Below are 24,773 nucleotides of genomic sequence, written 5' to 3'. Positions count from 1 at the left end.
GATTACTATCCGTTTATCTAAAAGTGATACGTTATTTTCAACTGGTTTCAAAAATGTCTCCTTTTTTTTTAAAGGATGATAATGAAATGGTGCACTCCCCTGCGCTAACGGTTTACGCTGGCGGGGCACCTGTGGAGGATGATAGGATGAACATGAAGTTAGATCAGTTAGCCCAACGTGACGTAAATTCGTAACTACGAATTTATCATGATGATTTCCAAGGGAACCGCGTGGAGGTCAACCTGACATACATTGCTTGCTTGCTGTCATAAAACCATATTACTAGCAAACCCCTTCCCCCCCTTAATAAAATTGTATGGGACCAAACGTGCGGCACCAGCTTTCAAATAAAAAAAGAATAATCTAAATCGGTTTACCCCTAAAAATGTTCTGAGGTAAAACACAAAAGTCAGTCTGATTGAAATCTTCCTTATTTTCTCAGAAGTCGTTTAAAAATTAGGCACTACTGGTCGGGTTTTTCTCGAATTAGTCTTAATGTGGACAGCGTAGATATTTGTTATGAGTTTTATGAAGTGTACAGATTAAGTTGTGGCAGTTTTTGTGTCAGGGGAAAATATAATTAACGATGAACAGTAAATTATAACGAAATTCACTCGCAAACCGAGTACATGCCAAGAATACCAGATCGTCATTGTATCTGACAATAACTGAAAAATTATAGGAAATCGATTTTAAAGGGGCTTTGAAATATCACTGTGGAGAAAACAACTGGAAAACAATGGGCGACAGTATAAATATGTAATATTATCTTATCTGTGGTAATATTGACTTTTTAAAGAGACTATGAAACATACTCTATTGAAAGCGTTTGAAGTTTCGACTAGTCACCAATTTTCGATCATATATTATATTATACATTAATGGGAGTAAACAACGAAATGTGACACTGTCTGTGAGGGGAATCTATATTTGATTAATAAATATTTTAAATAGATATAAATTTTTGTTAATTTAATAATTTTTACATGTAATATTGTAAAATATGTGACGTCACATGATCAGAAGGACGGGAGTGGGAGTTAAAATAATTAAATTCGGTGACCTAATTCATGTATTTCATTTCGTCGTCGACAGCTCTATTGTCTGTGTTTTGCCATTTATATTAATAAAAATACAAAGAAAATACTCAACAATTGCCATCTGAAACAGTTGTATATGTATACACATTATAAATTACGTATATTTGTAGCACAATGAGTCATACGATATTTGGAAACAATACCCTGACATTGATGTAAAATTGTAAACATACAATTGCGGGAATAGATTACCCACGTAGAGCGTTTAGGCCAATCGGTAACACATCTAGGGTTGTCTCTACGCATATAAATGTATAAAGTGTTTGTTTTTATAAATTCGGTTAAAACGTAACTGATTGCTGTCTGTATACAATATTGTATATATGACAAAAAACTGTATTAAGACACTTTGTCATGAATACAAATATACACAACTTTATTACTAAAATAAAATAAAATAATGTTTCTAAAATAAAAGTAGCCTAAGTTACTCATTATTACATTAGCTAATTGCCAATAAAAATACCGTCAAAATAGGTCCAGCCGTTTTACAGATTAACCGGTACAAACAAATGGACAGAAAAAAATTGTAAAATATTATATTTTTATGTACCGTATTTATATTTATATGCATGTAGTAAAAAATGGTTATTTCAATATTATAAACAAACACTCCAATTTTATTTATATGTATAGATATGAAAGTAACTCTAATTACTTTATTGGTACATACTTCTTGTTCTAATGGCTCAACCAATTGTGATAAATTTTGTCATACACATAGTCTTGGCAAAGAGATTCGTTGTTATTTGTTAACTATAATGAGCCGCTTACTAATTTCTCAGTTTGCCTTATGATCTACTGGTATAAACCCCTTGATGTTAAATTCGCCATATGGACATTTATACATTGTATTTGTGCAATCAAGTTTGAATAAATATGTAAATATAAGAATAAACTTCATTTTACTGTATAATTAGTAAAAATCACGGGATCTTATATGTGACGTATATAAAACGTGGTAAGATCCCGTGATTTTTACTAATTATACGTATAAATAATGACCGCGTCAAGTTTAAAACAGTTCATTTTACTGCTCCCTCTCCTCCGGGTTGCGATGATAATGATGATGATTACTGCTCCGATGTGAGTCTTATAATAATAATAAATTATATTTAAACTTTCAAGTTGTTCCTTGTGAGACTCTGGAGTCTGAACTAGGTCGAAACCTGTACTACAGATTCTCTCCGGGACCATATAGTACTACTTCTTTAAAAATATTATTATATCTATTTGTGACGTGAAGTTATACTATTTTTAGCTTAAGATGTGGAGTATATGATAGTTAGTGGTGTGTGTGTGTCTGAATATGGTCTCCCTGTGTGGTAAACAAATTCGTTCCTAATAATTATTCTTACCCTGTGTAACCCCATCTGTAAAAAAATGTCATGACTAACTTTACGCCGTTTTTTTGATGACTTTGTATTTATTTTCGTCGAGATTTATCTTCACAGCCAATTTATATACCAGTCCGGGTGTTAGGTAGTATTAGTATTAGGGTTTACTCAGTTAATTATTAAGATCATTGAAATAAAATTAGGTAATTGTGGATAAAGAACCTTTAACTGCCTGCGTATTAAAGTTCAATTGTAAAGAAAAAACAAAAGAAAAACAATAACACAGGAATCCTTAAAAACATATGTTTATAACAAACTATATACGAAAATTATTACAGTAATTGAAATAAAATTAGTAATCTTTAAAATAAAACATTATTATACAATAATATATGCCTGACGTATATAATAATATGCCTGACGAAATAAAAAAATGAAGTCGCCCCACTATCTGTTTGTTTATATCTTTTAAATTTTGCAAAGAATTTTAATGTAGTATGCAACAACAGTTACTGTGATTCAAGAGGAAGGTTTGTATATGACATGCGTGTTGTAGCACAGTACAAGCAGAGAAATTTATAGATTTGTAATGCGTTCATGCAAAGCCAGATACAGATGTTTATATTGTACGGGCATCGAACCCGCATTGATCGACAGTAGAGCGGAGGTCGTCAATATTTTTCGAATAGATTTATAATAATAGACATATATTTTTTTATATAATATAGATAATATTTCATAAATATAGATAATATTATTAGATTTTCGTAGAGAAATTAGACATTAGCCTACAGGTGTTTTAAAAATAATAATTATATGGAAAATATATACCAGTTGAGTATCTTGACAGTTCTTTTCAATTATAGTAGCTAGCACGCAGACAGTTCGGCCTGCGTACTATGAACTTTTATTCCCAGGCAGCAGACGGCTTGAATTTTGACCATCGTAATACTAAAAATAACAAGGCTAAACTGCCTGGAATCTAACTAGAGTCTAGACTTTTTAAACGTTCATGATACGCCTGCAGGACGGTAAAGATAGTGATAAAAAAACTATGACGATCTCTATCTAAAACTCGAGAACGACTGAACTGATTTGGCTAATTTTAGTCTTGAAATATTCGTGGAAGTCCTGGGAACATAAAACCTTCATATGAAGAAATTGCATTTCAAATAGTAAAAACAACAATTTTATTTTCCCATACTAACGGCCTGTTATACCTGATACCGGTATAATATACCTGATACCTGTCAAACAGGGTACGTTCAAAAATTTTTTGCGTAACTAAACTTTAAAAAATCCTCGACATATTATTTAATTCTGAGACAAACGGAGTTCGCGGGGTCAGCTAGTTATAAAACACTAGTACATATATTGCTCACTGAAAATGGACGAGAAGCTTTCTATCGGCGAAAGAATGATTAAAATCGGTAAACTGTTTTTTAAACTAACAATTTGTTTTTTACGTACCAGTTTAGATGATGTTTTGCGAACTATAATAGCATGCGTACGAGTTCATTTCGATAGCAGTTCAAAGTTTGAAACAGTCCCGCGCCGCGCATTCCCGCGCGTAGTCGCCTAATACTCATATATATATACGATATCATATTTACGTATAAAAAGTATTTCCATGTGACGATAGTGTACGAATAACCTTGTACTTGAACATGAAATTATTTCCATCGTTTTATTACGAACAGAGAAAACTATAGAGCAGTTGTTGAAAATGTAACAGTTTATTGAATATTTAGTAGTGTTGTCTAAGAAGAATAGTTTTAAACGGAATTTTTACAAATTAACTAAAGTGTGTTCCTGAATAACAAAAATGAATAAACCCTTAAAGCATCCAAGAATATAAATTTACATACATACACAAGAAATTAATTCCTGATACGCAAAAAAACAAAATATTATCATCGAATATCTTCGACGGTATTCCAAATTAGTTTGAAAATAAAATCAAGAAAATAAAAAAAATATAGCTATGGCTTCAGTGTCAACAGAAAGTCCTGTTCAGACGGCCAACACTCCAACCCCTGATAACACTCCAACCCCATCACCAGGCCCTGAAGCGGTGACCAAGTTCAACTTCCTAAAACAAGTCCGATCAGCCAGGAATAACCCGTTTGTTAAAGCTAGACCTTCACTCACAAGGGAGAGCTCGACAGCGGAACTATTTTCCAGGGAAAATTCCAGTACGGATTTCTTTCAAAACTCCAGGTTGAATTTATTCGAGACTGCGCCTAAACCAGACGCAACCACCCAGGGTTATGGCAAGGTAATTATATTTTTTTTGTTTAGATGATGATAGCAATAGTTCACTTGTACCCCGTTACAATCCTTTCTCTATATAATATTAGTACCCCATTACTTACAATCCCCTTCTCTCTACTATACTAATATTATTGGTCATAGGTCATAGCATCATAACTTGTCTCTCTATCTGTATCATCGAAAAAACATGTATCTTTCTTAATGTTTATTTTAGATATGGTTTGCTATGCTTACTCTTTTTTTTTATTGGAGGGTGTGGGCTATCGTCAGGTGCTAGGACCTATAGCACAGCGACCTACATAAATCTATTAGCACAATAGCTTAACCTTTTTTAGAGTTCGCTTCCTAGGCCCGTCAGGGACAAGTATTGAAGAATATTCTTAGGAGCGATGGGTTTTATGTTCTCAGGATAGAGAGTAGACTTTCCAAAGGAGATATTACCTATTGTAGGTATTGTATAATGGCTACTTAAACTCAAAGCTATTAAATTCGATTCTGCTGACAAAAAACTACGTGTTAATTAAACCATATGACTAACTTTTCGTTCGTTGGTAACATATTAAACTAATACGAGGACGTTCCTTTTAAATCCTTAGCTAAATATGGACATGCCAAACTCTACTAATTTGGCAGTAGCTCTGTGTTATGGCCAAGGATTGGAAGTTATTAAATACGTTGATTGTCACTTTATTCTTCCTAATTGAATTTAAAAATGAATCTGTATTTTGATAAACAGGTACAACCTCATTCAAAAAGAATAAGAGCTGTCTCTTACCAGTTTTTCTTAGCTCGAAGGCGCTCCGAACTGACGCTAAATTTCATATATCATAAGAGTCTTTAATAGACCTACATGAATAAAGATATTTTGATTTGATGATACTTATAACCTTTTATCTGTAACCGTGTTTGATTTTTTTTTTCAATATAACAGATAGCCATATACAATCTCCTAATACAACCTATCGTCACATCAAATTTCAGTAAGATCCGTAAAGTCTTTTATTAGTGCAAAGTTAATAAACAGACAGATATGTAAGTTTTGAATAAGCATATCATCATAGGTACTATACATACATCCGTGATTTAACGTAAGATTGGCATAAACTAAATCATTTTTAAAGTCATTGTTATTTAGAAATATATAAAAAGATAGACATTGCAAACAGTAATAATAATATTAATGATTATTTTAAACCTTCCCTTCATCATGTTCAAGTTACATGCAGTCTTAACTCCTAGTAGGTACATTAATACCTAAATTGTAGGTAATTCTACATTTTATCTACAGAATTTATTACCACAGAATCCAATATACAAAAGGCATTCTACATTAGTCATAGTATTGTAAAGAAAATCAAATCATCAATGCAACGAATTGCCTACAATTGTGCAATAATTACATACAATATTGAACAAGTTAATAACTAAATATGAAGAGAAATTGTTGTATACTATACTGGCTAATCAGAAATGTATTTTTTATTTTAAATTTGAATTTAAATTTATGGTTCTTTCATTGTACATTCTTGTTTATACTTCAACTAGCTACCCACCCCGGCTTCACACGGGTGTACATGTATTATACATATAAACCTTCCTCTTGAATCACTCTATCTATTAAAAAAAACCGCTTCAAAATCCGTTGCGTATTTTTAATGATTTAAGCATACATAGAGACGGACAGACGTGACGATGTATGTGTCTTGCCAATCGTTCACAATATATATATCCGTATTCCAAATATTTTTATTCTATTTGCTTTTTACCTATATCCATATAAAATAAAACTAAATCAAAAATAAATTAGTAGAAAAATATAAATTAAATGCAACCACTCGTTTAATTTCGTAACATTTTTAATGACGGAATCAAAGAAAAACCTTTGGCTTAAAACAACAGCAAGGCGTCTTTGTTTTTATTGCATCATGATATTGAAGTGTTGTGTTGCCATTTCAGAGTACTAAGATGGTATACCTTCATACCTGTAATTGCATCTATCCAAATATAAAAAAATAAAATGGAAGTGCCTGTTTGTCATATTTACATCTTTCCACTAAATACATCTATTACTTTCATACGATATCAGGTACTTATAAAAAAAAATATCTGTCTGTCTGTTTGTTCTTACTAATCTCTCAAACTGACGGACCGATTCTGACGAGAATTCTTCTCGCAGATGCCTAATGTCGTAAGTAGTAACTTTCGCTACTTTTATTTTAGAAATTTTATTTATATTATAGAAAAACAAGTTAAATTTCACGCGGTCTAAGTCGAGGGTAACTGTTAGTCATATATTCTAATCTTGTATCTGTAAAAGAGACAAACACTTATACCAATTAGAAAAAAATAAGCTGTAATTAAAATGATTGACCTTTCAACTCTGACAAGCGCACTTTTATCTAACACTGAGTGATTAACAACAGGAAGCTAGAAAATAAGTTAATTGAGATAAAAAAAAATATGTAAGCACTTACAATAATAATGGGCAATCATCGTATACTCCTAATTGCAGACATGTATCTAGTCTTCATTTCTAATTATACTTATCTTTACGGGGTAGACAGAGATGAAGTAAGAATGTTATAAGCTTCTATTTTTAATAAAAATAATAATATCTCAGGACAATTCACTCAGCGCCATCTAGTCTCAAGCTAAGCAGAATTTGTGTTATGGGTATTAGCCATATAACCTAGTCTAGACCTAGTCTGTACCTAGTATTAATTGAATATGTATGGAAACCATACGATATATACGAGTCGGCCTCGGTGATCTAGCGGTTTAACACACTTTACTTCCGATGGTCGCAGTTCAATTCCTCGCAAGGTATTAACATTTGTTTTTATAAGTTTGTATCAGTCTGGGTGTTTTTTATTTATGTATTTATAAAAAGGAATGTATCAGTTGTCTAATAACCATAACACAAGCTCTGCGTGACTTAAGACTAGATGGAGCTGTATGAATTTTCCGGAGATATTATTATAGTAGAGGCGATATTGTAAGTCCTACTATTATATATAAATAAAAAAAATACAATGCTTAATGTTATTTTGTTTAATTCCGCTACCATTATTCCGCATTTGTGTAAATTTAATACGGAAACTTGACTAATATTTGGGACCTCATATGCTATTGATAGTGGAATTAAACAAAATAATATAAATCCTTTAAGTAATGAAATGGACTTCCACATAAGAACAGTTAATTTAAAAAAAAATAACCTTGACAACTATTATTCCCGATGGACTAGTCAAGGACATTGTTAACTAACAACGTCATAGGTAAGACAACACTCGACATACCCTCTTCCCTCGTATTTGCATACCCTATGCAGAAGGGCGAGGGCGAGCCTACCGCCGCGCCGTCTCTCGAATTAATTTGTTTTGCCACATATGTTTCTTTTGCCGTCAGTCTCTGTGTGCGAAAGGACTGTATTATTATTATGCTGGTGAATATAATTATGAAAAAACAGTGGGTTTTATGAAGAAAGAGTATATTTAATATGTATCGAGAGAAAAGTAGATAAAAGAAAAATAACAGTAATTTTGCTATATCAAATAGTTTTACTAATATTATAACCGCGAAAATTTGTGAGTGTTATTTACTCTTCCACCCAAAAGTACTGAACGGATTTTGATGAAACTTTACAGTAATATACATCAGAATTAGGCAATAAATTTCATGCGAATGAAACCGCGGGCACGCTAGTAGATAATAAAAAACAAACCATAAAATGGCGCGTCGTCGTAGTCTGAAATATAAACATTTTATGATGCCAGATTCGAATTTAAGTCCTTTGTAGCCTAAGACGAGGCACGACGCTCTCTAAGTGATCTATTAAAGCTAAGAAAATTGAATTTCTATTAAAAATATTTAAATTTGCTAATCGAAATATCTAAAAGTCGTAGTTTTTTTTTTAACTTTGCTACTTATTCGGATAACCTAGTTTTGAGTTCTAAAGTAGTAAAACTCCAATCATAGCCCTCTCCACAGCTCGTTAAGAAACTGGGAGCCTTCTTATGTCTTGTGCAGCATCTGAATGTGCCATCCCAGCTTAGTCTGAAATGAAATGTCGACTCGACCTCTTTATCGCACTGCCCCAAATACTTTAACCTACTTAACAATATTTCGTGGTTATTTTTACCCGATTGTAGATATGTTGCGTTGCATTATCATAAATGTACATGTACATTTATATGACGGCCTCGGTGGTCGAGCGGTTTAGCACATTGCTTTACTTCCGATGGTCGCGGTTTCGAATCTTCTCACGATGCAAACTTTTGTTATCATACGTAAATTATGTATATATTTAGAAAAAAAAAACTAAGTATTCATATCAAATCTAGTCTAGTCTAAACACAATATATAACCCATAACACAAGTTATGCTTACCTAGGGACTGGATGACATGGGATGATTTGGCCAGGGGTATTATTATTAAAAAAAATATTACATGGATATAATATACAGGATTACATATAAAAAACGTTTTCAAGTAACACAAAAATACAGTCGAAATGAATTTCTCTCTTGAAGCTGTTTACCATAACTACAGGTAGACTGTAAATAGTCGTTTGCGCGGGCACCTCAGTCTCAACTATTTCAGTACTCAACCAGCTTGTCTTTTAAGCCCAATTTCGATTATAGATTGCAGATAAGACAGTGAAATTACAAACAACAAACAGTTACACATTGTACATCTGGTTTAAGGCTATATTATAATATTTTTTAGCAAATGTGTATATCTCTTTTACAGTGATTGTTGTCTTAAGTAAAGCAATGTGCTATATATAATATCTTAGTCCTCTAGAAAAGCAATGCATGTGTAGTATCATATGATAACTATATGATAGGCGATAGTTATAGTTTCCCATTAGGTGGACCGTAATTCCGATTAAATAAAAAAATGTTTAGAAGGGAACTGTAAATTGAACTATATGTAGATAGAGTCAAAGATTCAATTTCTTTGAATCCATCTTTAATATTAACAACTTCTGTAGTACTTGATGAAAGTGATCACTTCTACCGTCAGTTCAAATGGCTCTTAAAAGTAACATCGCAATATCAATGGTCCAAGAATGGTTGGACAGCAGCCAAGGTTATAAATAGACATCGAATGATCCGAGCGATTATCATATTATACTAACATAACCTCGTGACTGTGCTTGATGCTGTGATTTTTTATAACCCCACGTGTTTATTCCATCTGTCAACTTTAGACTATAGTCATTGTCATTTATTCATAAAACAATAATATAATTGTGTTTGAATATAAGTACAATTAATAAAAAATATTGGTCTAAACTGTAATTTTTTTTTAGTAACAATAATATTAATTTATTTTAGAATAGTGAATAACTTCTAATATCCTTTAAATCGACAGGCAAATTATTATATGCTTTTACAGCTTGATAATGCGGAGAATGTTTCAAACTAGGAAACAAGTTACTAACATCTCTTCTCCTTGTATTCTCCCGCATCAATCTGCCTTCCACAGTTTCATTTTTAATCAAATCTTTTTTATAGTCTAGTAACAGTACTAATAAATACAGACTAAGTTCAGGTAAAATATCTAGCTTCGCCAAGTATACTTTACAGGATACTGGCAATGGTACGAATACCACCTTGGGAAGGTGGTATTCGTACCATTGCCAGCATTGCTGATATATAACTGAGAAATGTAATCTAAATGGATTTATTATTATTAATAATAATAACAGTAAATACGATGAATGAAAGAGAAAAACATATTACGCCGACACCAATTAAATGGGATAAGGAAGAAGCAGATGATGAATAACAGAGTAGAGAATGTTAATAGCATTAAGCCCGTCTATTGTACAATTCAATAAAGTTTAAATAATTAAATAACACGTATCTCAATTAAAAGGCTTAAATAAAATGTACACAGCTACTGCACTTATTTGGTTTCCGCCCGTAAGTGTGGTAGGTATATCCCACAAAGCGTAACAAATCGATATAACTTGAGTAAAGTTGTGAGTATGAATAGATAGATGGATGTCTACTTTTTCATGCAGAAACTACTGAACCGATTTTGATGAATCTTTACAGTAATATGGCGGAATAACACATAGGCTATAAATTTCATGCGGATGAAACCGCGAGCACAGATTGTTATTATTATTATTAGCAATAATAACAGTAAAAGATGTGAAAATGAAGCGTTATAGTACTAAACACATGTATTAATTTTTTGATCTTCCATTTAAAAAATCTTAATCATTCTATTCTAGTTGTTATTTTTTGGTTATTTTCACCCGCGAAGATATGACTACCACACCATCTACAGGAGAATAATAAAAAGTATATTGCAAAATAATAATAATAACCGTGGACAATTCACAGAGCGTCATCTAGTCCCAAGTTAAGAAGAGCTTTTGTTATGGGTACTAGATAACTGACAGTAAAACTTAAATATATATTTTTAGCAAATACATGCATAATATACATAGAATAAGCAATACAAATAATCATACTCATCAATAGAAATGTTTCCATGTTTACAAATATTTAAATGCATATGGAAATATTATAAAGATTAACGTAAGCTATTATGTTAGAAATTTTATTAAAAATGGTATTGTTAATAATTAACTCATAGAGTAGGATTAGTAATCAAAAACTTTGATTGGCATAAGAGGCCAAAGGCCCTTCCTATATGAATAAAAAAATGCACACGATTAGGTACCTGTAGAACTTTTATTTCTACCAAACCTATAACTAATATAAATAATAATCTTTATTGAACCTTGAAATACAGTAGTAAACTTAATTGTAAACAAAGTGAATTTTATTATAGATAAATGATAACCGGAGTGCAGAAATTTTTTAAAATAAATCTTACGATGACCACAATATAGGTATTTTAGTTGAAAACGGCACCGTTTATGAGATTATAGCGCACAAACTCACAGAAAAAATTTGTTGGGTTATTACCCGTTGATAAAGTCCATATATATCTTAAATGCACAGGACAGCGTCCATTTATATTTTTAATATATGCATAGATAATAAAAATGCCAACGGAACTACTAATAATCATGCTTTACATATGTTAAAATCCTTACGTTACATAGTGATATTAAAATCGAAGTATTTACTATCTGTACATGTACTATACTCGTATCAATATATCCTTATTCGATGCAATGCCATCGATACAAATTGCGCTATTCTAAGGTTTATAATTAATGAATAAAGATTGTGGGTACCTCCATTTCACCTCAGGCTATATAATAATTAATCTATATATCTATACATATAAATAAAATTGTAGTGTCTGTTTGTAATATTGAAATAACCGTTTTTACTACATGCGTATGAATATAAATAGGATACATATACCAAAATAACATTTTTCTATCTGTCTGTCTGTCTATTTGTTCCGGCTAATCTCTGAAATGGCTGGACCGATTTTGAAGGGACTTTTATTGGCAGCTGCTGATATAATAAGGAGTAACTTAGACTACTTTTATTTTAGAAAAATTCTCTAATTAAGTTATTATTAAATTCCACGCGAACGAGTTTGCGGGTACAGCTAGTTATAAATAAACTTGTATTTATACACATATGTTTAATTTACTAATTAAACGCGATTATCTATTATTGTATAATACAAATAAAACATATTCTATCTATCTATCTATAAATAAACTTATCTTTGTTAGTTGCAATAATGAGATATCAGTAAATAGACAACTTGTTTACATCTAAACCGACTCCTGTGCATGCACGTGATAAAGAAAGGCACATATAAATTATCATTTGGTTTGCATCTTAAAATAAAACTTCTGTACAGACGTTTTTTCGTAACCGAAAAATTCTAAAAAGTAGTGTTATGAATTTTCGGTCATGAAAAAGCTTTACCGTCCGGTAGAGGGGGTAGACGATATATCACGTTGTGAGAGAAAGAGAAAGGCTGGTGTCGGCGACGAGAGAGAACGACAGTCCGTTGAAGTTAGTCTTCTACTATGTGTCCCAGTACACATTCCTTTTTTTTTATGTAATTAGGATGGTAAATAAGAAAGCTACCTACTGGAAAATGATGACCATGTTTTTCTTTATTATAATAAACTACGGATATATAAACAAAATGTGTCACCTGCAGTAATGTACATTACCTATTAAGCACGTTGATTGTGAAGGAAAAAATATAAACCATCCCATTTAAAATTAGCGTTCTTTTTGTTAAATAACTGTTAAGTATTGCGTACAACTGCGATGAACTCAAGAGTAAATTGTATCCACTGAATATCTCCATCATTATCAGGGAGAAATATAGGTAAACTACTAGCTGCGCCTTCACCTGCGTGAAATTTATAGACTATATATTATTCTGATGTATAAGCTATATTACTGTAAAGTTTCATCAAAATCTGTTCAGCAGTTTTTGACTGAAAGAGTAACAAACTCTATTGTCACAAACTTTTGCGTTTATTATTATTCAGATTTTATTTTCTAAAAAATAGAGATTGCTATAATATTTGAACAAGTGGAAATGTCATCACACAAACCCATCCCAAGTTGCCTATTTTTATACAGTTTCTGATAGAGATACTTTAGCAAGATGTGTTCTCATTAAAACGCCTCGTAAACGCCTACCCGTAAGATCTCATCAAAAACAGACGAGGAATGTTATGAAACAAGACACAATGCCTGACGTAAACAGTGTCTATGGTTAAGAATATAATAACAATTATGTAACTCTACGTCAAATACTCTACTGACGTCACCATTCATCAGTGAAAACAATTAGGACTAATGTCTGTACATACTAATACTAAAGTGTGTCTGTCAGACCTACTGAATATATTTCCCTCCTGTCGATCCCCCATCCAGACGGGGATCGAAATTCTAACGACATGAGCCGACGTTCGAACCCCTAGCGGTGTCCTCAGACTAAAGACGTATCAGTCAGGTGGAAGTTGGCTTTCAGCCGCTTCATAAGTCCATTCGCAGGTATGTAGTGCCGGCTGAAAAAAACAACTACCGAATATATATATAGAATTTCATAAAAATCAGTTTAGCCGTTTTGGTGGAGTAAGTATGGTTCCCATACCTATTGCTGTAACACAAACGAGTGACACGACAATTTTACACAGTAGAACTTAGCAAAATAGTATTATAATAGTGAAATTACTTGCGTCACCTACCTTTTTATTAACTTTATGTCTTACTTTCTCTACCTAAAGGTAATCTAGAATGATTCCTTAGCGAAGATTACCTTTTGTTTCAATTTATATAAATTCATTATTTTAATTATTTTCTGTACCTGGTTCAGAGCATCCATTCCACTCCACTGCTGGACGTATGCCTCTTGCATAATTTTCTACCACCTTTGGTTTGCAGCGCATCTTATCCACGTCGGTCCTGCCGTCTTTCTGATGTCGTCCGACCATCTGGCTGCTGGCCTGCTTACACTTCTCCTTACTATTCTAGGTCGCCACATTAGGAATCTATATGTACATGTCTCATCTCTGCTTCGACATACGTGGCCGGCCGAATGCCAGCTTAGCTGTGCGATTGCTGGTAACAAAGAGTATAAATAAATAAATAAATGAAACAAAGCTTACAATACAAGCTGAAGTATGTAAGACAGAGCTACTAACACACAAAACTTAGTATAAAGTCTGCCTATATGTAAACTGTATTGGATTCCTCGTACGGTTGGCAACTCGTAGGTACTACGGGCGGCAATTGATTCCCGATTGACATTTCCCGTCCGTAAACGCCCAGCTTAGTACGCGGATGTCGTCACAAGATAGTACAAAGCGACCGACGCCGCGTGTATTAGAACTTCTTATAATAGTTCATTGCTATAACACATGCACTTAACTATTAATAACTATAACTAACCAACTTTAACAGACAAAAAGGGAACACTTACACACATATACTAGTTACCCGCCCCGGCTTCGCATGGGTGAAACAACTTGATTTTGTTTGTTGTATTAAAGTTAAGTGATCGTTTTGTGAATAATAATAGATCTCAGGACAATTCACACACCGTAATCTTTGAACTTGACAATTGCATATGTGTGAGTATGTAAGGAGATGTGCTAAACTCTACACTACCGAACCTATTATTTAAACTGACGTTCACTTTGTATAAAGTTGTCACCGTGGGTCCTATCTTACCTAAGTATTTCTGCCACTAAACATCGGTAGTAAACTCTACATCAGGTAGGTTATCAGCTCGTGTGCTATTCCAATAAAGAACTCATATTTATGCCCCAGTTCCGTCTGCAAAGTAGTTGCGTGAAAGAGAAGCTCGCGTGGGTTTATGTTGTAAATTACCCCGTTGTTTTCTTGTAATATGCAAATGGGCTAAATGACAAAGCTTTTGCTTACAAGTACACAAACTGACAAATGAAGTTTAATAATTATATACTATTCGATATCTTTACATAGCATTTACATAGTAAAATGAAATCGCTTCCGCTATCTGTTCGCATAGTTCTTTTAAACTACGCAACGAATTCTAATGTGGTTTTTAGAAATAGATACATATATAGAGGAATGTCAATGATGATCATCAAGGGGAAGGTTTATATGTATAATACATCTATGCCTGTGCGAAGGGCAGGTAGCTAGTCTGTATATATATTGATATATTTCCTATAAATCGAATTGTAAAAAAACAAGCACTTACCATCAGGATACCATCCTAATGGAAACCGTCGCCAATGGAAACGGTCGTCGCATAAACATATGAATAACACCGCAGATATCACATCATCATGCGATGCCTTTGAAACTTATATATTCCTATTCCGTTGGACTAAGATTTTTCCGTATCCTTTATTTACTTTATTTAATTTACTTTCGTAAAAACCTCGGTGGTTTAGCGGTTTAGTACGCCTGAGTTCGAGGAATTGGTATAAACATTTGTATTCATGAGTATAACTGTTTGTGTCAGTCTGGGTGTTTTATATTGAATATATTTACAAAAACATGTATCAATGTATTTATATCAGTTGTCTAGTACCCATAACATAAGCTTTGCTTAACTTGGGACTAGATAACGCTTTGTAATTTGTCTTGAAATCACTGTATTGTAAAAAAACAAACAAGTTGAAAACAGTGAGAATATAAGACATAATTTTTTTAGAGTCGACCAGTTTAGAAAAGTACAAAGACATTCAATTAACGTGGATAATAAAATTGCAGTCAATCTTTGCTCCACGTCAAATCTTTAACGGTACAACCAAACAACAAACGACTGCATATATGAATAACAATCTATAAACTGTCTGTCGGATAGTACGCAGTCTATAAATGTACTACATATTCAATTCAACTTGCATCAGAACTATTAAATCATACAAAGATCAATTTACAGTATAATAGATCTGTGTCGTCATGCCTCTGACAGGTAGGTACGAGATTTGCACCATTGTGCCACAATGCATCTGCTGTGCTGATCGACTTAACTGCTTAGTCTATTTATCAGTTGTATCTCCTTGAGTGTCATGATTACTGTAAGTACTTTTACTACATAATTTTCACAAAAAAAAAAGAAAACATCTTGTTTTTTTTATTACAAACCAAAGAAAACATTTGATTCAAAAACATATGTTTAAGTTTGTCCATTATGTTAAACACTAATTTGTCCATTTTTTAATTCTTTCACTCATTGAAACGTAATTATATTATTATTAAAAAGAGCAACAAGCAAGTTTCTTGCTCATTCTTCTTGTGATGACTCTACGTTCCGAATGAGTGGTTGAATTAAAAAATATGACTATTCAAAAGTGTTTATATTAAGTTTAATTGAAATAAGATTATTTACTATTTCTATTATTTTAGTGTGATTATGTCAATAAATACAAAATTAATAAAGTTATCGCCTGCACGAAGCCAGGACGGGTTTTTCATCTATAGAATGGTTGCGTGTGTACTTTTAATCTTTAGAAGCTACCTCGTCAATGATAATTTCATTCATAACTTGGGCTGAATTTCATTCTCAAAGAAATGAGAGATACCTATAATAATTCTACTCGGCTAAAGCTGAGGACGTTTAGTAGTAATTTTCCAGAATTAAACGTATTCTATCCATATCCATCAATACTAATTTATTTCAGGCTACTAATGGCCCATTTTATAAATACTTTATAGACTAACACATAAAATAATAATATAAATTGTCTCTGTAATAATCTCTAATAAACTGTGTCGGTCTGTCTGTTTGCTACCTTCATGACCAAATGGTTGACCCGATGTTAATTAAAGATTTGACATTTTGAGAGATAAATAAAGTTTATTTACAAAAACTATTTATGTTAAGACCCCGTTTACATTTTAAATAAACACAAAAGTTTAAAAATAACGATAGATTTAAAGATAAATTGTGTCACGAGGTCGGACAAATTTTATTAATAACAAAGCAGGCGAACTCGCGGTATTAATAGTGTAACAAATTGGTGTGATTATCTGTTACTTATTTTAATTGGAAGCCTGAAATAACACCACCACACCACCATCTATAGTTATGTGTCTCTACTAATTAAAACATGATTGTTTAATTATTATCAATTCTCTGCCTTGCCTTTATCCCGTTATTTGCGGTCGGCGCAGTACCTATGTCATTCTCTTCCACTAATCTCTATCGGCCGTCATATCTGAGCATACTCTCCTTTTATTCATATCATCTTTCACACAATCCATCCATCTTTTTTTAGCTACACCAAAAAAATCTTTTATAATTTCTGTTTAGTATCTTCTTCATCCTCGCTTCTTCCCCACGTGGGGTCGGCTTTTCCAATCTTGAGGCGCCAGACATTTCGCTGGTAAGCATCGTCATTTGACAGGCCCAACTCCTTCATGTTTTTTGTTCTTGTTTTCAATTTGTATTATATTTAGTATGGTAATAAAAACTGTATTATTAGAAAAAGTATATAGTCTGTTTAGACAAAGGATCCGTTAAGTCGTTTAGTCATGAAGAAGTAGTAAACCGACATATTTAAAAAGTATATATTAATACGTGAAGAAAAACTGTACCCCTTATTACGAAAATCTCGTACGGAAGTGGGTGAAATTTCTCACACTTATAGTTTATACATACAAGGAGTACAAAAAGCTATTTTTTTTAATTATGCATAAAAAATACATTATATCAATAAAAAAGCATGAATTTGACTTATGTACTTAAGTTACGCCTTTATTTCCCATAGACTGAAGGTCTACGCCCTTTTTTATTTTTTTGATCATTTTTTCTTCCCTCGCTTTTTAATAAAGTATAATCTTTGACAATAGAACCGTAATTGCTCAAACTGGTAATTGAAATTAATTATGGTCGTATTTCGACCATTGGACAACCACTATTAATAATAATAGGGAGTTCTCTACTCTACTACTTTATAGTAATAAGCTAAAAATGTATGACACAATGTTGGATGTAATAATAATAGGCTGTACTCATTACTTTACAGTAGTAGGGTAAAAATGTATAACACAATATATGCTGAAAACACAGTGCTGGGTTGTGTGATAGTTTACCTTGGCTGATAGCGACAGTATCGATTCCCATAAGTCAGTACGTGATAAGAATACATATGGCCCATCTGGAAGCATCTGGTGATTGTACATACGTCAACACATGCGGCTGATTGAGGGCCATACCTAAATTAGGTCACAAGTTAAGGGCAGTATATAAAACTAGCTGACCCTGCAAACGTTTTGCCATATAAATTAAAATCTCTATTAAAAGTAGGGGTTGATAGTAGAAGGGAGAAATTTTTTGGTTGTATGTATTTTTTAATACCACATTATAAAAAAAGACACTTAGAGGTATGAAAACAGATAGAAACCGATTTTCAGACCTACTGAATATGCATAGAAAATTTCATAACAATCAGTCAAGCCGTTTAGGAGGAGTATGGTAACTAACACGACACGAGAAATTTATATATAAGATGTAGGTAACAATAAACCTGCTCCTTTATACAAGTACCTCCTTCGCAGTAAAATAAAACGATCCCAACAAAATGAAACCGTTGGTAACGAGGTTTTATCCCATTTCGATACAAAGTGGAATAATAAAATAGTTCAACCCTCCGAAACTGTTTTACTCGTAAGTCCAAAGGGTTGAAGTGTTATTGCGACAATTGTCTACTACCAATTACTGAGATGGAAGAAATTTTATACTTTCGAAAATGTTTTTTTTATTATTTAAATTAGGATTCTGTCCCTGATATGCACGGAATATTTTTTTTAGTTAGACCTCTAGCAATACATAGGTGAAAACTCATTGCATGACGCGTGTAGAAAGTATAAAAAACAGACCAACAGATCCCCCATTGGTGTGCCTCTAGTGAGGAAGGACAGAATTCCAGATATAGCTTTTTGGGCTACTTTAAATAAGCAATTTTTTCTCTTTCAAATGGTATAGGAAATGTAATGATATTTTTATAAATGATAAAGATAACAACCATGTAAAGACTAACAAAATATTTAATACTTGCTTTTTCTATTTAGGTATAGTAAAAACAGTATATTATTTTAATAAAAAAAAAAAGATTTTGTGGTCCTAAAAGTAGTAGTAATATTGAATTAAAAAATCCTTACGCACTAAAGCTACAGATTCCAGTATTTATAATACAGACATCACCGTTTTACTAATTTTATTATCTCTATGTATATATATATATATACATAAATAAATTTCGCAGACATAAAATAGTACATATTATATTTATCATTCCTTCAGTCATATTAAATTGATTAATAAAGTATACAATTATTACTATACTGCTATACTAGACTTGTACAAAAGACCTTCAGTTTACCGTAGTGGACTTTAGTTCACAAAGACGTCAATAGATGGCGGTATGTGAAATGTAAAACTCGCTATGATTTCCTTTTAGCCTGTAGAGTTAAGCCATCGCTCAGTTCGTTTCGCCAGACGTATCTATCCTCAACGGAAACAAGATTTCTCTTGAAAGGGTATTGATTGGCCAATAGTCCGGTCAATACCTGACTTAAACTAGTGTTGTCATTATAATCTTAAGTGCAATTAGTCATTAATTACTCTAATTAATAATTAATTATAAAACCAAACACTTGTAATTAATCTAATTAATAATACGCAACACCTGTCACATGTTGTGCATGTTTTTCGGAAATATTTCTAGATTTTGCTAATTATAGGCTAGAAGAACAATTTGCTAATGTATAGGCTATGTCTACCTATACCTTTTTGGGAACTCTTTACAGACCATATTTCTTCAATTTGATTTATGAAGTTACTTGAATTAGATTGAAAAAGTTTGCATATAAAAATGGCAGTTCATTTCGAGGATGCTTTTTATAAATGAGCTAGACGGTCGTTTTGTTCTATTATTCTTGGATTAGTTGATATTTTAAATCCGTTTTTTATTGATTTATTGTTCATAACCTTTACATAAAGTAATGTAAGTTATGAGACGCAATAAATTCTAGGAAATATATTTTTTTTAAATAATTATCTATACTTCTTTACATAGTATAAAATAAAGTCCCCTCCAGTATCTGTTTGCTTATATCTTTTAAATTACGCAACGGATTTTAATGCAGTTTTCATTAAAAGATAGATTCAAAAGGAATTTTTATATGTATAATACATAGATGTTAAAGTATAGAACAAGTCGATGCCGTAGATGCCGGGACGGGTCGCTAGTAAGATTATAAATGTGAAAGTATATCTATTTGTATGTTACATTTGTGCTATTAAACTATGGAACGGTTTTTAATGAAATTTGACACGAAGATATATTGCAGTACGTGAATGGTCATAAGCTATCTATGACCTAGGAAAAGTAAACGAAGTCGCTGGTAATAGCCAGTATTTAATATATACTTCATGTTTTTTTAACCAATATATATTATACATTATTATGTAAAATATATATTGGTTAAATAAAATATAATAGTATATACATATAATAGATGTGTCTATCTATAATAGATGATATATATTTATCTACACATATAAACAGATCTATTTTATATTATGTATAATACAATAGTAAATAATTAATGTAAAACAATAACTTATATAATTAATTTCAGGAATTAATAAAAAAATTGTATTAAAAACTTTCTATAACTATGTAATATTATGTTATCTGTGCTATAACGTTTTTTTTCTTCCAACTAATGTATACGCTATCGTATTAATTGGATGAAAAAAAATGTTCTATTGTTTTATATGTGATTAATTGAACAAAGGAGGGTACATTTTTTTTTATAATAAAGACATCATGTTTTTATATGTATAGGTACCTAATAAAAATATAGTAAAATCATTACATAGTATAAAACTAAGTCGCAGTCGCTGTCTGTGTATGCCTAAATCTTTCAAACTACGCAACGGATTTTAAGCGTTTTTTTTAATAGATAGAGTGATTCAAGTGGAAGGTTTATATATATAATACATGTACACCCGTGCGAAGCTGGGCGAATAGATAGTATAATATAAAATGTAGTTTCTTAAACAATATCGGACGATTTTTTATTTACCCTGCCGAAACAAATATAATATTATAGATACACGAAGCTGATTGTTTGTGTGTTTATTCATTTGATGTAAGGCTGTGTAAGGATGTAAGGATGTGTTTATTCATTTGATTCAAGGCTGTTTTATTGTCTGAATTGTTCTTAGAATTAGAATAGTCATGTATATTATCTGCTTCGGTGGTCTAGCGGTTAGCCGTCTTACATCCAATAGTCGCGGGTTTGATGCCTAGCGCAAAAATTGATTAAATACGAATGTTTGGGTGAACTGTTTAATAGATTGCTTAGTGATTTAAAAGATGCTATTTATAAAACCAATTTCAAAATTAAACTTAACAAATATTTATTAAAAATAATGCTTTTACTCCGTTGACGAATTTTTTGATAAATGACCGTTACTGTAGCTCAATTCGTAAATTGTTATTGGTATTATTATTATTTTGACATTGTTATTTTAGATTTAGATTATTTAATTTTGTATTTTAAAATTCCACACAATAATCATTGTTATTATTAATTAATAATAAATAAATTTTAATTGAATATGATTGTCTTGGCCTGAATCTTCTTCTTTCTTAGTGTAAATACACATCGGGTGTTTTCTATTTATAATACATATCTAATTCTTAGAAAATACGCAACGTGTATTTACAAAACAAAAAAAAACACCAATACAATATGCATTTATAAAAAATGTACTTAAAAATAAAAAAAATATTTAGTACCACAAACTCTGCTTAGCTTGGAGATAGATGGCGCTGTGTTAATAATTCTGAGTTATTGTTAAATGTATTGGAGATAAAAAAATATGTTTCAGAAATTATTCTTCTTTTCCAGGGCGTCTCTTTCATAGGATGGCACCAAAGAACGAAGCTGGAAAGGGTGCTTTTGATTCTGATAGCAGCTCTACTGGTCGCTGTACTCCTTACCACATCCTTACTCCTGGCCATGAAAGGTCCTTCGTATCTGCCCGTACCGCCGTGCTATCAACCAGAACCAAAAGGTATGAAGATGATGTTAATATTCCTATAAGATTCATATATATACATACACTTAGATTGTGGTATGAACTATCTACCTCTGGAGACTACAGCATGGGGTTACTAAAAAACCTAAAAGGTTTTTAAGGGTCGGTAAAACACTCGTGACAACACTGGTTTTTCAGGCATCCGTAGGCTACGGTAACCATTTACCATGATATGGGTATAATAGGGGTTTTAACCGCAGCTGAAGTAATGGGACTTAGAATGTATTCGAGTGGGATTACACATATGATTTTTTTTATCACTGTCTCTACCGACTAATTCGTCTACCTACTTCTTTCTTTTTTAATTAGTCTTATCATACTATTTATGCAAATAACTGGCAGAATATGTCATATGTTAATTAATTCGTTTCACTTTGAAATGTCCAAATATATGAAATAATTCACAAAAGATTAGTTATTATAATTATTAATTGTCAGTGTAGATATCTTGATTAATCGCGTTAAAAATAATACTATTTTTTTATTTCTATCCCACGTGCCACGTGAGTACATAATGTCAAGGCGTCAAGAGGTAACAAACAGACGCACTTTCCTATTTATTAGGTATATTAGTGAAGATGGCAGACACGCCTTGGCAATTTCATTTATAGCTCGCATTATGACGTCTGTGGACAATTCTTAGTATTGTTATGTTTTTGAAATAACTCTAATATCATATGGAGGGAAGGAATTGATAGTACTGGGGAATAAAAACCTATTGCTAAGAATTTACAATATTATATTGACCTCCACGCAAACCATCATAATTTATCCATGGTCAATTCGTCATATAAATTGCTTTTGCCATTCCATCTGTGTGGGGAGGGTTGCAGGTTTGGAGGCCGTTTTATTTAAGATTTTTCTCTGATTATTTACATGGCGCTGTATGAATTGTCCGTTATTATTTGCATATTTATTTTACTAATTTCATTTCCCTTGGTTACATTTCAAGATGTCCGAGAACAAAGTTATATACACATTATTCATAATTTATCAACTTATCTATCTTAAAACCTTTTCCAAGATTTGGAAAAGGATTTGTTGGCAATTGGGACCTTATGGATAGGAACATATATATGTATATATAATTATCAGGCCAACCTCCACGCGGTTCCCTGGAAACTTGCATTTAATTTTTGTAATGAATTTACCACAATGATCAGCCCACCAGACTTCATCCTTATATTAACTTGTGTCCTTCAACGTATATTAATAGCGCATGCTTTTGCATATTCTTAACATCCAATAAAACCCAATTTTCAGGAGACTCCAGCGTGTGCCTCTCAAGTTCATGTATCTACACTGCCAGCGAGGTGATTAGAGCGTTAGACGAGACCCAGGACCCTTGTAATGATTTCTATGAGTTCGCTTGCGGCGGGTGGATTAGAAACAACCCTATACCCGAGGGAAAATCCACTTGGGGGATCTTCAGTAACATTGAATTGCAGAATCAACTAACTATACGTTATGCGCTCGGTAAGCAGTTTTGTTTTTTAAATTTGTTATGTAGTTAGAATGAGGAACTAATTTATAGCCCACTGGATGGAAAGAGGCAACTGACAGTGAAATCCTTGCGTACTATTTATGTACTTGTGTAATAAACAGCATTACAGATATTACGGTCTCAAATCATACATTACTATTCTTAAGAAAAAAGGTATCATATCCATCATATCCAAAACTTTCACTGCCATAATCGAAACACAGCTTACAAAGCTTACATTGTATAAAATAAAGCTTCGCAAATGGTTCTTTTTTGAAATTGGAATTCAAAATTTTAGCTTGTTTTCATTTATCTTCTTTTGTCACTTGTATTTTTAGGTGCAGCTATATAATTTTACCCGCTAGATGTCGTTATTATTAAATAAAAAAGAGTGTAACAAGGAAACTGTGATAAAGTGAAACTTTTTGGTTCCAAAAAATCAATATAACAATTTTCTTAATACTATGATTGTTATGGAAAATCATAAGATCATTCTAGAATCCATCAATAATATGTCATGGAAAAATTTATTGTATTATTAATGCTATACGCATTTTTTGTTTGACAATTGTAATGTCTGTTATTTTCAATGCTATATTGACACGTGTCTTATTATGTATTATAAATAGTCCATACTATCTATTATAAATAAAATTAACGTTAATTTCTTGCCTTTCGTTATCAGTTTCATATTTATTTAATATGATTGTTAACAAAAGTGGTTTTTTTTCTCAGAACAATTCACAAAACGCCATTTAGACCCAAGTTAAGCTAGCTACAGCTTGTGTTATGGGTACTAGACAACTGTTACAAATAAATATTTTTTATCTTAAATACAGACATATTATACATAGAAAACACCCAGACTGATACAAACAATCATACTCATGAAGATAAATATTTGGGCAAGGAATCGAATTCGCGACCATCGGAAGTAAGGCGGTATGCTAAACCGCTAGACCACCAATGCCGTCATATTGGGGGGATAATTATATTATTAACAATGTGGATCATTAGTCCATTGCCAGCAATGTACCATGTTT

The 24,773-nt window shown here is 32.1% G+C and overlaps 1 protein-coding gene across 3 annotated transcripts in view; it reads left to right on the top strand.

Annotated features, from left to right (window-relative positions):
• LOC131851354 (endothelin-converting enzyme homolog) overlaps positions 1-24,773 on the top strand; it is a 47,708-nt gene that overhangs the window by 14,008 nt on the left and 8,927 nt on the right. For 2 of the 3 annotated variants that reach the window (XM_059201849.1, XM_059201854.1), the window contains exons 3-4: positions 22,058-22,223; positions 23,511-23,723. In XM_059201849.1, coding sequence (XP_059057832.1) covers positions 22,058-22,223; positions 23,511-23,723 — 379 coding nt within the window. Of the gene's footprint in view, positions 1-4,057; positions 4,716-22,057; positions 22,224-23,510; positions 23,724-24,773 lie in introns of those variants that run through there. The other variant, XM_059201846.1, reaches the window with a different exon arrangement.

Source organism: Achroia grisella, unplaced genomic scaffold (assembly GCF_030625045.1).
Source record: "Achroia grisella isolate CSIRO2021 unplaced genomic scaffold, CSIRO_AGI_Agris_v1 utg1174, whole genome shotgun sequence".
Classification (NCBI taxonomy): Eukaryota; Metazoa; Arthropoda; class Insecta; order Lepidoptera; family Pyralidae; genus Achroia; species Achroia grisella.
This window is presented reverse-complemented; position numbering and strand designations above follow the sequence as displayed.